The following is a 15,667-nucleotide window of genomic DNA, read 5'->3' on the forward strand; positions in this document are numbered from 1 at the left end:
CGCGTGCCGCCGGAGAGAGGGTGAAAGCGTCGAGGAGGAGCGTCTTCAGCGCGTCATACTTGTCAGCAGCCGGCGGGTGCTCGAGGAGGCTCAGGGCGCGGGCCACGGTGGCGGAACCGAGCGCTGCCACGACGTGGTGGAAGCGAGTGTCGTCCGCGGTGATGCCTCGCAGGGCGAACTGGGAGTCCGCCTGGGCGAACCAAACAGCCGCGTGAGCCTCCCAGAAGGTAGGCAGTTTAAGAGTCACTGCCGTGTCCATGTCGGTAGGTCACCAGTGAAGGAGCTGCACTCCAACGCGAGTCGAAAGAATTGACGCGACCAAAGACGGAATTCGTCCGAGTTGCTTTTTTGAAACAAAACAGCTCAGGTATTCTGAAAAGCCCGTTTATCGGACAGCAATATGTATACACATTTATGTCAGGGCGTTTGCCCGGGAAAACCGAGACCGGGCATGCCCGGGTGTCAAGGGCGAGTCCTGGCAAGTCGAGGCTGGGCGTGCCCAAGCGCTCTGGGCGAGCCCTGGAAAGGCGAGAGCGGGCATGCCCGGGAAAGACGAGACCGGGCGTGCCCAGGAGGTTCGGGCGTGCCCGGGAACAGCGAGTCCGGGCATGCCCAGGAGAGGCGCGTCTGGACCCGTCTGGACGAGCCCGGCATGGCAATCGCGCCCTGGCCGCGTCCTGGCAGGTGCAAGGCGATTGTGTACATTCAGCGGGAACCGCTACAATATCATGATATTCATGTTTTTACAAAACAATATTAATTCCAATAATATCCCCTCTCCCCAAAGGGGTTTTCTTCCTTGAACAAAGGCTGTGTTAATGTGTGTAAATAGCATATCATGAGGCAAGCCAAATAGAAGTAAACAAGGCCGAAAGTATAACAGCGGCGTAGCCGGGCTTGTAAAATATTATAAACCACAAACACATATGATTAGCTTTTTAAACAGTTGCTAATGCTGTTTATAACATTAAACAAAGAAATTTGGAGGAATCCAGACATCCGTGAGGTAAGTTTTACTTACAGAACTGAGGGAAGATCTACTGTAATCTAGATTATACCCCAAAGGGTTGGGTACGTACCGTTTTGTTGGAAGAGACATAACGCTGATGCTTTCGATATTTGATGGTCATTTTAACAATCGATTTGTTTGTGTTTCTCACTGAATGAAAAACGTAAAGGTAGAGCATGACGATTGTAATATATAACAGGTTCGACGATATGTTCGGCATGAACGGCAAGTGGCAAGTAAATCAAAATGGCGGTGTGTGGCGAGTCAGCCGCCGGACTGCCGTAATGACATCAGACATAATCACATCACCCTGTCATGTGACCAGATCCTCAGCTCTGATTGGTATATGCTTGAGGAGACATACATACATACAGACGGACAAACTGTTCCAGACAGCTTTGCCCTATGGGCTATGCCATAAAAATATTATAAACCAAAATAAAAGTATCAACTTCGGATATTTCCGGCCGTGAAAAACTATCCCCTACGGCCGCGAGATTTCTAAAAAATAATTATTCGTCAATTTTAGAATATTTGACGCCGTTTTCAGCCTCCGAAACGCGGTAATCAGCTTTTTTGAAATATTTTTTCAAATGCTCGAATCTCATTGGTTCCGATGTTTGGTGAAGATTTTCGTTGAAGATAACCAGTGCCCATGCGGGCCCAGGGAACGAGGTTGGTCTTAAAGTATTTTAATTACAAATTAGAGGTGCATAAGATTGTGAATCAAACAAAGATGTGTGAAACAAACTCCTACTGAACTTTTTCGCAATTTTTTATGCATACTTCCGCATCCGCAAGATGGCGGCCTCCATGGAGCGATTTGGTGCGTCAAAGCTTCGAAATTCTCAAAGGATCCAGCAAAATCTGACTTTTCAACATAATACGTACGCGTTCATTCACAACACCGGCTTAGCCAGCTATAATGCCCCTTTTAACTGTCGCTGATGTCGCTGATACTGATGTTTAATATGAAAATGAAAGAAATCTGGAGGAATTCCGACGTTTTGAGGGATGCTATGCTTGTCGTGTCCACCACAGACAATAGAGCATAAATCTACTGTAATCTAGATACCCCCAAAGACGACAATAACGTGACCCTTCCTGCCGCTTCGGTAGGGGGTAGGTGTACTAATGAAAGAAAAGGTAACTAAATTGTGTAATAATAAAATCTATGAACGTACAAGCTCAGCAGTGCAATCAAATTCGTTGCGCTGGGTAAGATGGCGATCAATTGGCTTCAACTACTCCATTAGCAAGCCCATAGGATAAGCTTATCCGTTTGATCCAAACTGATATAAAGTACTAAATGCGTAATTAAATTACTTATTGGGGGAGGGAAGAAGCCTAATATTGAAACCAGAGAGATCAACGACGTTGCGGAATATTACATGAATTTATACAGTTTCTTCTGCATTTTTTGGAGCACTTGTTGGAGTGTTTAGCACAAAGAAAGCAGTTACGAAATTTGAACTGCTCGGTTTACTTGACGTTACATTGAGGTGATTGGAATCGATGAGGTGAGGTCGTACGTCTTCAATCAGTGGACTGATTGAAAGGAAACAGAGGAAGTGATTTCAGTTTGTAATAAACAAAATATTATTATTTTATTGTTCGTAATGCGAACATTGTATTTATATTTTTTATTGTTAGACTATTTTCACAATAAATCGTTTTTTTATTTATTATTTTCTGTTTTTATATGGATCATTTTTGAGGCCTTGTTTCCGGTTTAGGCTGGGTTAGCACAAAGAGGGTTGGATTGGTGAGTATTGAGGGGTTGTGCTTGGTTTGCATTCCCGTTGAAAGTTGTGTTCGGTTTTGAAGTATGAAAATGTGTTTAGAATTGTGATAATACGAATTAAACGTCAAAGAGAAAGGTTCTTAAGATTTGAATTGAAAATGTAAGTTTTGCGATGCCACCTTACCCACCCCCACAAGCACAATCCAAGCACCTGAAACAAAGGTTTATTCTCTTTTTCGTCGTTTCTCCTCGTTCACGACCCTTGTCCCCCACCAGCACCACATTTGCTTTTTTGTTCTTGCATGGATCCCCTCGGCCTCACCCTTTGTTGATCTCTATACCGGCCCCAACCCCTCCCTGATCTCTGTACCAGCCTCCACCCCCTCCCTGATCTCTGTACCGGCCCCCACCCCCTTCCTGATCTCTGTACCGGCCCCCATCCCCTTCCTGATCTCTGTACCTGCCCCCACCCCCTTCCTGATCTCTGTACCTGCCCCCACCCCCTCCCTGATCATGGTACCGGCCCCCATCCCCTTCCTGATCTCTGTACCTGCCCCCACCCCCTTCCTGATTTCTGTTGCGGCCCCCACCCACTCCCTGATCATGGTACCGGCCCCCAGCGCCTTGCTGATCTCTGTACCGGCCCCCACTCCCTTCCCTTATGTACCCTTCCTTCTCTGTACCGGCCCCCATCCCCTTCCTGATCTCTGTACCTGCCCCCACCCCCTTCCTGATTTCTGTTCCGTCCCACACCCACTCCCTGATCATGGTACCGGCCCCCACCCCCTCCCTGACCTCTGTACCGGCCCCCACCCCCTTCCTGATCTCTGTACCGGCCCCCATCCCCTTCCTGATCTCTCTTCCTGCCCCCACCCCTTTCATGATTTCTGTTCCGACACCCACCCACTCCCTGATCATGGTACCGGCCCCCATCCCCTTCCTGATCTCTCTTCCTGCCCCCACCCCTTTCATGATTTCTGTTCCGACACCCACCCACTCCCTGATCATGGTACCGGCCCCCACCCCCTCCCTGATCTCTGTACCGGCCCCCACCCCCTTCCTGATCTCTGTACCGGCCCCCACCCCCTCCCTGATCTCTGTACAGGCCCCCATCCCCTTCCTGATCTCTGTACCAGCCCCCACTCCCTTCCTGATCTCTGTACCAGCCCCCACTCCCTTCCTGATCTCTGTACCGGCCCCCAGCCCATTCCCTTATGTACCCTTCCTTCTCTGTACCGGCCCCCACCCCCTTCCTGATATCTGTACCGGCCCCCACCCCCTTCCTGATATCTGTACCGGCCCCCACCACCTTCCTGATCTCTGTACCGGCCCCCACCACCTTCCTGATTTCTGTACCGGCCCCCACCACCTTCCTGATTTCTGTACCGGCCCCCACCACCTTCCTGATCTCTGTACCAGCCCCCACCACCTTCCTGATCTCTGTACCAGCCCCCACCACATTCCTGATCTCTGTACCGGCCCCCGCCCCCTTCCTGATTTCTGTTCCGGCCCCCACTCCCTTCCTGATTTCTGTTCCGGCCCCCACCCCCTTCCTGATCTCTGTTTTGGCCCCCATCCCCTTCCTGATCTCTGTTCTGGCCCCCTCCGCCATCCTATTTCCTGCACAGATGCCGCACCCCCATCCTGTTTCCTGCACAGATGCCGCACCACCATCTTGTTTCCTGCACAGATGCGCACCTCCATCCTGTTTCCTGCACAGATGCGCACCTCCGTCCTGTTTCCTGCACAGATGCCGCACCCCCATCCTGTTTCCTGCACAGATGCCGCACCCCCATCCTGTTTCCTGCACAGATGCCGCACCCCCATCCTGTTTCCTGCACAGATGCCGCACCCCCATCCTGTTTCCTGCACAGATGCCGCTCCCCCATCCTGTTTCCTGCACAGATGCCGCACCCCCGTCCTGTTTCCTGCACAGATGCCGCACCCCCGTCCTGTTTCCTGCACAGATGTCGCACCCCCATCCTGTTTCCTGCACTGATGCCGCACCCCCGTCCTGTTTCCTGCACCGATGTCGTACCTCCTTCATGGCCCCGTGCAGATATCGCACCCCTTTCATGATCCCAGTGCTGATGCCGCACCCCATTCCTCGTAGTCCCTGTGCCAATCCCATACTATTTCTCCAATTACATGTCCATTTCACAATACCTCCCAGCATCCCCTCCCCTCCCCTCCCCTCCCCTCCCCTGCCCTCCCCTCCCCCCGCACCTAATCGTTTTACAATGTTCGCGTTATCTGTTCTGTCGTCCCGTTCGTTGTCATCCTCATGCCCATCTCATACATTTTGCTGCCCAGCTTTTCTTTATTGTGATGCTTCAATGTCTGTTCAATTAAATAATTTTTTAAAACTGACTTTCTTTCTCATAAGGTCTTTAATTTGTGTAACCATCAATGACTATATGAGAACTGTTTAAATTGTTAATGACAAATTTGGGTAAGTTATTCATTCTGACCTGATGAGATTTTCTTATTTTATTCAGGTCATCCTTGCCCTCAAATCTGACAATAATCTTTTGTCTCAACCTCTTCGCAAATTATTTTGAGTTGAAGTGTCTCGACCATGTTAGACATTACTGTAAAAACGATGGACTCTCAGAGTCGAAACTTCACCGTTCCTGAGGAGGTGAGTCATTTCTTCACTGCATCCCTTTATCACTCATTTCATGTAAATGACTACATATATATATATATATGCATGGTTAAGATTGACATTTAAAAATTGGCTGTGTTGTGCAAGTGGAGTACAAATTGAAGTTGTTGTTGTGTCTTTGTTGGCGTCTCTTTGGCACTAGGCATCCTCTCTCCGTGGCATCCGGTCATGCTTCCTTTCTCAATGGCGTATGTGTCGGGTATCTCTCTATATCCCTCTGTGGTGTCCGTATTGGGTGGATCTCTCTCTGTCTTCGGTGCTAGTGCCCATGTCCTCTCCGCGCCTGCGTAGTCTCACTGTCTGCTTGTCCTCCCTGCCTCGTCGTCCTCCCTGCCTCGTCGTCCTCCCTGCCTCGTCGTCCTCCCTGCCTCGTCGTCCTCCCTGCCTCGTCGTCCTCCCTGCCTCGTCGTCCTCCCTGCCTCGTCGTCCTCCCTGCCTCGTCGTCCTCCCTGCCTCGTCGTCCTCCCTGCCTCGTCGTCCTCCCTGCCTCGTCGTCCTCCCTGCCTCGTCGTCCTCCCTGCCTCGTCGTCCTCCCTGCCTCGTCGTCCTCCCTGCCTCGTCGTCCTCCCTGCCTCGTCGTCCTCCCTTCCTCGTCGTCCTCCCTTCCTCGTCGTCCTCCCTTCCTCGTCGTCCTCCCTTCCTCGTCGTCCTCCCTTCCTCGTCGTCCTCCCTTCCTCGTCGTCCTCCCTGCCTCGTCGTCCTCCCTGCCTCGTCGTCCTCCCTGCCTCGTCGTCCTCCCTGCCTCGTCGTCCTCCCTGCCTCGTCGTCCTCCCTTCCTCGTCGTCCTCCCTGCCTCGTCGTCCTCCCTGCCTCGTCGTCCTCCCTGCCTCGTCGTCCTCCCTGCCTCGTCGTCCTCCCTGCCTCGTCGTCCTCCCTGCCTCGTCGTCCTCCCTGCCTCGTCGTCCTCCCTGCCTCGTCGTCCTCCCTGCCTCGTCGTCCTCCCTGGCTCGTCGTCCTCCCTGCCTCGTATTCTTCTCTGCCTCGTGTACCTCGTCGTTTTCTCTGCCTCGTCGCCTATCTCTGGCGTGCATGCTTTTGTTTGTACCTCTGTGTGTGTCATTCATGGAGATTTTGAATGTAACTGAGGCAAAATATTATAATTATCAAATGTTATTGTTTTTATTTGGACCTCACATTTTTTGCTGTCCATTGCAAATGAAGTTCATCAGTGTTGGAAAAAAAAACAAAAAACTATCATGAACTATGTCCTATTGCACGCCATGTTATATACAGATTACAGTGCTGGAGTTTAAGGAGAGAATCGCACCGCTGGTGCATATTGTTCGAAACAAGCAGCGACTTATCTATCAAGGTCGTGTCCTTCAAGATGACAGTAAACTCAAGGACTATGGTGTGTCTACGATTCCTTTTTATTATTTTATTTCCTCCTCTACCCTCACACCCTAACTGTTATTCTGGATGTAAATTAAATCCAGAATTCGTAATGCGTGTGTGCATTTTGTAAGCATTTAAACATCAATCACAAAAATATAAACTGTTAACAGATTCTCTGTCACGGCAACAAAAATTGAGCTCGTCGATTCAAGTTACCATTGTCTTGAATGCCTCGGGTTTTGTGAGTAATACGCTCATTCGTGTGGGTGTTGGCATTCCGTCCGCATTTGATACACAATTTAAAAGTGGGGGAAAAAAAAAAAAACACCTTTAGAGGCCATTTTTCCCCGCAAGCGGGGGTTGGCCTTTTTCGGGGACCGTGGTTGTTGTTTTTTTGGTCCCCTTTTTGAAGCAATGTTTTACGGCCGGATGCCCTTCCTGCCGCCAACTCTTTTTGTCGCCTTTTTACGACAAACAGGGAATTATCAGTGAACTGGTACTCAATTTGCCGACCTCGGAAGGATGACAGGCTGAGTCAACCCCCCTGGCGTTAATTCAGCGATCGACCGGGATTCGAACCCAGGATCCTAGGATCCTAAGCCGGCACCCTAGCCGCTAGCCCAACACCAAATTTAAAAGTGGCATCGAATTTATTTGTCAGCCCTGTATAGTTAATAGTATTGTTATTGTTTTTGGGGTTTTTTATGTAAAAAGCTGAACACTATCATTGTGGGTTGGTCTGCCTGAGCAGTCTACGTTAAATTACACAAGAATGCATTGTGGGTCATAGAGCCCTGCGTCGACTAGATGTCATACGATTATGATTTGGAAGGCCACAATCACACCTTCTTTTGGGGTTGGTCACAGTTGATCACAGATCACAGAATGGCCCATGTTTTTCACAAACCAGCTGGCCGGGCCTGTCATTTGACTGCATGTGGTTCGGTCAGATATTTGGAACGTATATTATAAAAGGAGCCGTGTATGTCTGTCCTGTCTCTTTCACGTGCGATAATTTAAGAACCAATTAACAGATTTCAATGAATACAACGATGGTGCATTCAGGGAACCCACAGGAAGGTTTGTGATGCAAAAAATATAATAAAGGTTTGTATCTGGCCGCACGTGGCAAAACTGCAAACACCAACTTGCAATGCTGGTTATCACTGCATGGACGGCAAGATCTCTCAAGAATCCATGTTTTGTTCTTGCCCCATACATTAGCCATCACATTAAAGATTGGAATTCCCGTCAGTGAAGCGACGAGTCTTGTATGTCCATGCGTATTGAAAGGCACCGTTGCATCTTCTATGGCCATCAACTAATTCTAGCAGACAGGGCACCGAACTTAACGTTTATCCAAGTGACGGCACATTTTGTGCTGTGACGCCAAGCCTGTGGATTTGTACCTTCGTTTGAACCCAGTTTTGACATCTCAAGTAAGCGCGGTCTTTCTGCACCAATCATGACGGACGGCGAAAATGATGGATGGGGGCTAAAAATGTATCTTGCTTCATTAGTGTTTGTGGACATGTTTTATTTATTGTGTTCATCGAGGCTCTTGAATGTCGTTTGCAATTTTCATGCTTTAACGAAGTTGAACAAAAGCCCAAAACCGAACATTCCTTTTTGGGATTCTTAATGAGAGGACAAAATAAAACAAAACCTCATTACTTTTCTGAATTCTTCACGAGCTTGAATCACGAGTTTCACTGAAATGATTGGAGCTTGTTTATTACTATTTTGTATATTTAGTGCTTTTGGTGTTCCTTTATTTTCTTTAATTAGTCATAGCATTTCCAAAAAGAAATAAACTAGCATCGAGTTATCTTGCTCACCTCATCATTCTTGCTTTTACAGAGGTTCACGGGAAGGTGATACATCTGGTGGAGAGGTCCCCACCCCAGGCCCAACCGCGGTCCCAAGGCCCTGCTTCGGCCGGAAGTGCATCATCAGGAAATCAGCCCAACGCCGATCTCACTTCCGGACGTTACATGATGATGGGAGCTATTAATGTACAGCCTCCCAATGTGCAACAGCTACAGGTCTGGCTGTCTTTTTATTTATTATTTTATTCTATACGTGATTGCCTGGTGTAGGCTTAGCGGTTAGGGTGCCGGCTTGGGATCCTAGGATCCTGGGTTCGAATCCCGGTCGATCGCTAAATTAACACCAGGGGGGTTGACTCAGCCTGTCAACTTTCCGAGGTCGGCAAATTGAGTACCAGCTTGCTGGGATGAATGATCCCGGTGTGTACCCCGGTTTAGAATAGGTACACCGTATCCCTGCGCATCGTAAGAGGCGACTAAAGGTTGGTGCCAGGAAGGGCATCGGGCCATAAAAACATTGCCTCAAACAGGGAACCATGATTGTCATGGGGCCCGCAAGGCTAACCCCCGCTCTAGCGGGGAAAATGGCCTTAAAACGATCATTCATTCATTCATTCATTATTCTATACGTGATTGCAAGTTTGAGTTTTGAGGATATATTCATGGACAGGACTTTGATGGAAATTGCCATTTATGAGGGACTAGAAACACCCACTTCCTACAGGAGCAGTCTGGCGGGTCATACTAATTGTTGTCATGATGACCATAGTACCCACCCTACGGGCATTCTTGTTCCAAGCATGCAACACGTTCTTCCGACATGTCCCTTTATTTGGGTGGTGTATAGGCAACAGACCACTGCCTGGATCGCTCCTGAGAAAAATAACCCGCGTTACGTATATGAAGCAAAAACATTCGTACTTATGTGCGTAGCCTATATAATACACTAGCAGGAGTACCCGGCGTTGCCGGGGAGAGGGGGGAAGAGGGCGAGGCAGGAGAGAGCGGGAGGGTTGAGGAAGAGAGTCGGGGGGGGGGGGGGGGGGTTGACAGGCTCCTCCGTTTTGGGGGAGGGAGGAAAGGGAAGTAGGAAAAAGTTACCTGTGCAAAGAGTGCTTTAACCTCTGTGTTGCCCAGGTAAAAAAAGGATATTGTAATACCCTTTGCCACCATCACCAGGTGGCGCTACACGGTACACATTTACATAGAGGCTTTACGCCCCTCCCACAGCCCCACAGACCCCCGCATGAGGACGCAGCCACATAGCCTATTGTACCCCCCAGACAAAGTTGTATTTGTATTTGTACCCTGAGTAAAGTATAAAAGCGTTTACAGCTGAGTACCCGGCGTTGCTCAAGCGAAAAAGAAACTTTAACATATTTGAATTGAGGACAAATACAGACTTGGCATTTAATATGGAATGTTTTTTTTGTGGGGGTGAACTTACTTTTCAAGATGTCTTAGAACCAAAAGTTCATTGGAATTATGTTGAAATTATTCTAGATTTTGTTAATGTGACCTTTAAAAGAAACAAAAACCACATTTGACATTTCGAAACAAATAAATTGATCCTTGAAAGTGATGTAAACTGATATCGAACTCAATTCATGGACAGTACTGTGTTAAACTTCTGTACGTTTTCCAGAAGTATCTCTTTATTTTGCACATTAGCCAAAATTTTTTTTAACAAAAACAAAAGTTAAATTACGACTGGGATTACGGACAGTAAAATTACAGTTCAGTACTTCGTGTAACCCCCACGAGCATTCAGGAGAGCACGTACACGTTGAGGCATGCTGTTCACGAGATTTGCCAAGGTTTGGACAGGAATCGCTTGCCATGCAGTGACAATAGCCTGCTGCAATTCACGCACAGAGGTCGGCTGCTGGTCCAAGTGGTCGATTTGACGCGTTAATTCTGCCCACGAGTTATCCATCGGATTCATATCCGGGGACATGGCAGGCCACTCCATATGCTCTATACCATGGTCAGCAAGAAAGTGTTGGATCATGCGAGCATGATGAGGCCGTGCATTGTCATCTTGGAAGACAAAGTTTCCTCGAAAGGCTGCATGAGCAAATGGAAGCAATGTTTCTTCCAGAATGGCCCTGTACTTGAACTGGTTCAGGTTTCCATTCAGAACAACCAGGTCAGTTTTGCCCCCTGCATGAAAAGCAACCCAAACGGTCACCCCACCACCTCCAGCTTGGACTCTTGGCACTATACAATCTTTGTTGTAGGCTTCATGCACTTGTCTGTGCACTCGGCCGCGGCCATCTTGACGATAGACCAGAAATCTAGACGTCACTGAAGATCACGTGATTCCAGTGTCCTGGCTGCCATTGACGGTGCTCTCTGGCCCACTGCAATCGGCGCTGGCGGTGTTGTCTGGTCAGGCGTGGCTTTCTCAGGGGACGCCTGGCACGATAGCCTGCTTGAACCAGTCATTGGTTGACTAGCCTTCTGGATACAGGCACATTTGTCAGTTGCTGCCACTCAGCCCTCAGCCGATTAGCTGACTTGGTACGGCCATTGCGGACTAACCGGTGCAGCTGGCGATCATCCCTCCTTGTGGTTCTGCGGGGACGTCCTGGCCTCGGTATTGGAGTAGGGACACCCCTCTGAGCGTTTCGTTTCAGGATCTTTGACACCTGACCTTGAGTGATGCCATACTGCCGAGCAATAGCACGCTGTTTCATGCCGTAATTTCGTAAAGCCACCACTCCATGACAAACAGCATTGTCGAGTTGACGGACCATCTCCAGAGGAAGCGGCAATAACTTTTGGAGACGTGCGGCAGTTGTTTTCCACTAATACAGAACGCAACAACCCTTGTATACCCGACTGTGAAGCCAATCATCAAATGCACCTGTCCGTACATTTTGCCACGCCACCTGTGATATAATCCTGTTGTTGACTTCTTGCTGCGACAGACAATCAGTGACATGGTTCTTTTAACAAATAAATCACCAAAGTGTAAAAGAAACTCACCAGATTGATATACTGAGCTAAGAAAGTAAACCCCAGTCAAGAAAAAAAAAAATATTCCATATTAAATGCCAAGTCTGTATAATGGAAAAGCAATTGCATCCAAATCAGAATCAATCACAAATGTCAAATCATCATTTTACCTTTACATTGAATATATGCTGATGAATATGCCGCTCGAGGCTAACCCCCACTAAGCGCAGCGTGGGAGAGGAGCATAAACATTCCCAGAAGCGGGCTAACCCCCGCTCCAGCGGGGAAAATGGCCTTAAAACGATCATTCATTCATTCATTCATTCAATGTGCCATTCATCACGTTTCTGAGTTGAGTATGATGACGTTCAGGAAGAAAAAGAAGCCTTACCACCAACTTCGACGTCTTCCGAAATTGTTTGATTGTATTTATTTGTGTTCAAATGTCTGGTAATTGATTTGTATTTATTTATGCGAATGTGTACTTGTATGTAAACTGTCATTACCGTAATCACAAAGGCTTAGGCACTATAGAGTGAATTTCACAAAATCCAAAAAACGAATTTTTTTGCTTTTGCCTAAAACACTCCCAAGCACTCACTGATGAACGTCTTAAAGTTTGAGGAAGATCCGTTCAGCCATCTCTGAGAAAGATGGCAACACACACACAGACCAACAGCTCTCTTGTATAGTATATTTCCAAACCCTGTGTTGTCATACACCTGTTCAGGTTCAACCTAAACCTAAATTCGCATCTCTTTGAAGCATCTGATGATTTCAGACAATTGCAATGAAGCTGCCCCTGTGTGTATGAATCTTAAAATTTCCTTTTTATTTTGTTTATCTGCCTGTTGAGTGCATGAGTACTCCTTGTACAGGTAAACCTATTTAGTGGAGTGCGCAGCGTGGGAGAGGAGCATAGACATTCCCAGAATCTCTCTGAATGATATCTGGACATCATTACACAGCATCATTGTCCAAAGAAAAGTGTTCACCAATTTGTTAATGACTTTGTGGTGCAGCTTGGCCAAATTACGCAAAGATCGAAATAAAAAAAAGTAAGCGTGACTAGAAGTGTTCAGTATCTTACTATATAATTCACCAAAGGTCCGTCCGTCTGTCCGTTCGAAGGTACCGCAAAAACGGCTGAACCAATCGCAACGATATTTTGGGTGGGTAATCCTAGGACCCCCTGGAGTAAAATAAACTATATTGTTTTTCCAATTTTCCAGTTTTTCCAAACACGATGGAATAATATTTACCGATATGAACAGTGATGTGGCTTTTATTGAAATTCTACATACCAGGAGAGAGTAGATCGACTCCTGACGAACTCTTCCTAAATAAACGTGCGGCTCCGAAGTAACATGGCAGCGTGTGCAAAACGACTGAGAAACAGGTGTAGCGGCCACTTCCGTGTTAGATTCGGCACGCACTCTTCACACATAAACGTGCGACTGAGAAAGACGTGTAGCAGCCGCTTCCGTTTTGCAGAATTCAATCTTTTTTCAAAATGGGCGCCATGTACTGTTTAGATTTTGATGATTTGCGTGTGATATGATTCAACGGATGTTTATATGAATCGTTTAAAATAAAAGCCTTCAATTTCTGATATTTGGCCTTTTCATTTGGGCTTCCCAATTGAAGCCCCGCCAGTAGGACGGGTACCGTTACTAGTTTTATTAATGGAATTAAGTTGGAAAAAGCGTTGATGGAATGAAATAAAATAGATGAATACCTGTATATTGTAGCTACATGAGGCTTGATCCTTCGATCTTTGAAACCTCATGAATGGAATGACTTGCAGCTTTGAGGTTGTGCATGTGAAACGTCTTGCAGGCCTTTGAAGCTGTTGGGTCGCAGTTTCTCCGAGTATATGAAATTGGTTAAACAATCTTTATTCAATGGTTCAAGAAGTTGAAGTCTAAAATTGTCCTTTGTTAGTCCCCTAACTGGAGGAAACTATAGGCTTGCTCTCCATCTGTCCGTCCCACCTGTGGTTTTCTGCACTTTTTCCATTCCCTTTAAAATATTCGAATTAAACTCTGGACATGGCTTTATTATGACAAGTTACAGCACAAGTTTGAGTTTCAAGGTGTTTTGCCAAATTTTCACGGAGTTATGCCTTTCTGAACTTCGGAAATATCACATTATACGTGGATCAGTTTTCAGCTGCCCTGACTCCACCCCACTGCTTTTTTTTTTTTTTTTTTTGTATACAAGATCGAGGCTCGTGAAAGAGCTAACATTAATCACACAAAAAGACAAACCGACACACAAAACACAAAAAACAAGGGGAGCGGCAGACAAGATGGGGAGAGAGGGGGAAGGACACAAAAGAGAGGGGGAAGAGGGGGAAGGACACAAACACAACATTTGAGAGCAGGGACATCGGGAGAACTTGGGGGGAGGTGGGAGAGGATTAAAACATATGAACACTGCAAGGACTCTGGGGTGAATTACCGGGGGTAGAAAAGATCAAGGTTTTTGATGGGGGACGATAAGAGATGGTGGTGAACAGCTGTTTTAAAGACCTGGAGGGAGGAGTGGGATTGAAGGGAGTGGGGGAGTTTGTTCCAGAGGCGGGAGAAAAGGGGAATGAAAGAGTGAAGGTGAGCAGAGAGCCTAGACTTTGGCAGTTTAACCATAAGAGGGTTCCAGGCAGATCTTGTGCGACCTGAAGGAATATTGGGGGGACAGAGCACAGAGAGAGCTGGGGGAGCAAGGCCGGAGAGGAGTCGGTAGAAGACAGAAAGACCACCTGCCTGCGGTGAGTGAGTGAAAGGCCCTCGGCGTTGACTACATCGCAGGAGATTCCAATGATTCTGAAAGCTTTGGCCTCAACAGCGTGAAGCCGAGCAAGATGTGAGGCAGGAGCACCAGCCCAGAGGGGGGAACAGTATTCCATTGAGCTGCGGATGAAAGCCTTGTATGTGGTGAGGAGCTCAGGTGTGCCAAGGAAGGACTTCGCACGACGGAGGATGCCCAGTCGGCGACTGGCTTTGGAGGCCAGCTTGGAAATGTGGTTTTCCCAAGAAAGATCATGGCAGATAGTGAGACCCAAAAGCTTGAACGACAGAACTTCTTGGAGAGGATTGTTGAGAAAGTAGATGGGAGGGTTGTCCAGTCGGTCCTTTCGGAGAGACATTGTAAGAGTGTGAGATTTGTCAGGATTGAAAGACATGTTCCACTTGTTTGACCAGTCTGTGATTTTGTCCAGGTCTGCAGAGAGTGAGGAGGCTGCAGACTGCCGATCTGAGGGATGAGGAATGGAGCGACAGAGAGTAGAGTCGTCAGCAAAGAGATAGAGAGGATTTTCAAGAGAGTCAGAGAGATCATTGATGAAGACCAGAAAAAGCACAGGGCCCAGAACACTACCTTGGGGAACTCCAGCCTGAACAGGAAGAGGAGATGAGAGAAACCCATTCAGGGCCACACGTTGACTACGACCAGAGAGGAAGTCCGCCAGCCATGCGTGGAGATTTCCATGGATACCAAAGGAGGAGAGTTTGGAGAGCAGAGCAGGGTGCCAGACCGTATCGAAGGCACGTGAAATGTCAAGGGAGACAGCTCTAATTTCCTGTTTGGCGTTGAGGACCTCCATCCATTGTTGAGAAAGCAGAAGCAGCATGTCCAGAGTAGAGTGACCAGGTCTGAAACCAAATTGATGATCAGAGATCAAGCCATTGGAGAAGAGGAAAGATTTAATATCTGAAGCAATGATGGATTCCATGACTTTGCTGATAATTGGGAGAAGGCTGATTGGTCTGTAGTTGCTGGGATCTGTTTTTGCACCTTTTTTGTGCAAAGCGGTGATGTTGGCTGATTTCCAAGCAGATGGCAGATGACCTTGAGCAAAAGAGAGGGTGAAGAGAACAGAAAGAGGGAGTGAAAGAGCAGAAGAACATGATTTTAGGACCCGTGGGCTGATGCCGTCAGGACCAGTTGCAGAATCAGAGTCGAGGGTTGACAGAAACTTTTCCACCTTGTCAGGAGGAAAGGACACAGAGTCCAGGAGCAGCTGGGTACGACTGGGTACGGTGGGTACAGAGAGGGATGGGTTTGGGACACAAGATTTAGAGGCAAACACAGAGTTGAGGCATTCAGCTTTTTCACTTTTT

The 15,667-nt window shown here is 47.6% G+C and overlaps 1 protein-coding gene across 8 annotated transcripts in view; it reads left to right on the forward strand.

The window, feature by feature from the left end:
* Positions 1–2,719: 2,719 nt before the first annotated feature.
* The window catches only part of BAG6 (BAG cochaperone 6), a 58,064-nt gene continuing 45,116 nt past the window's right edge, over positions 2,720–15,667 (forward strand). For 5 of the 8 annotated variants that reach the window (XM_068102925.2, XM_068102926.2, XM_068102928.2 and 2 more), the window contains exons 1-4: positions 2,720–2,774; positions 5,252–5,394; positions 6,655–6,772; positions 8,617–8,801. In XM_068102925.2, coding sequence (XP_067959026.2) covers positions 5,332–5,394; positions 6,655–6,772; positions 8,617–8,801 — 366 coding nt within the window. In that variant the 5' untranslated portion in view covers positions 2,720–2,774; positions 5,252–5,331. The remainder of the gene's footprint in view (positions 2,775–5,251; positions 5,395–6,654; positions 6,773–8,616; positions 8,802–15,667) is intronic. The other 3 variants (XM_078774831.1, XM_078774833.1, XM_078774834.1) reach the window with 1 other exon arrangement.

This window comes from Myxine glutinosa, chromosome 3 (genome assembly GCF_964187855.1).
Source record: "Myxine glutinosa chromosome 3, kmMyxGlut1.1, whole genome shotgun sequence".
In the NCBI taxonomy this organism is placed as follows: Eukaryota; Metazoa; Chordata; class Myxini; order Myxiniformes; family Myxinidae; genus Myxine; species Myxine glutinosa.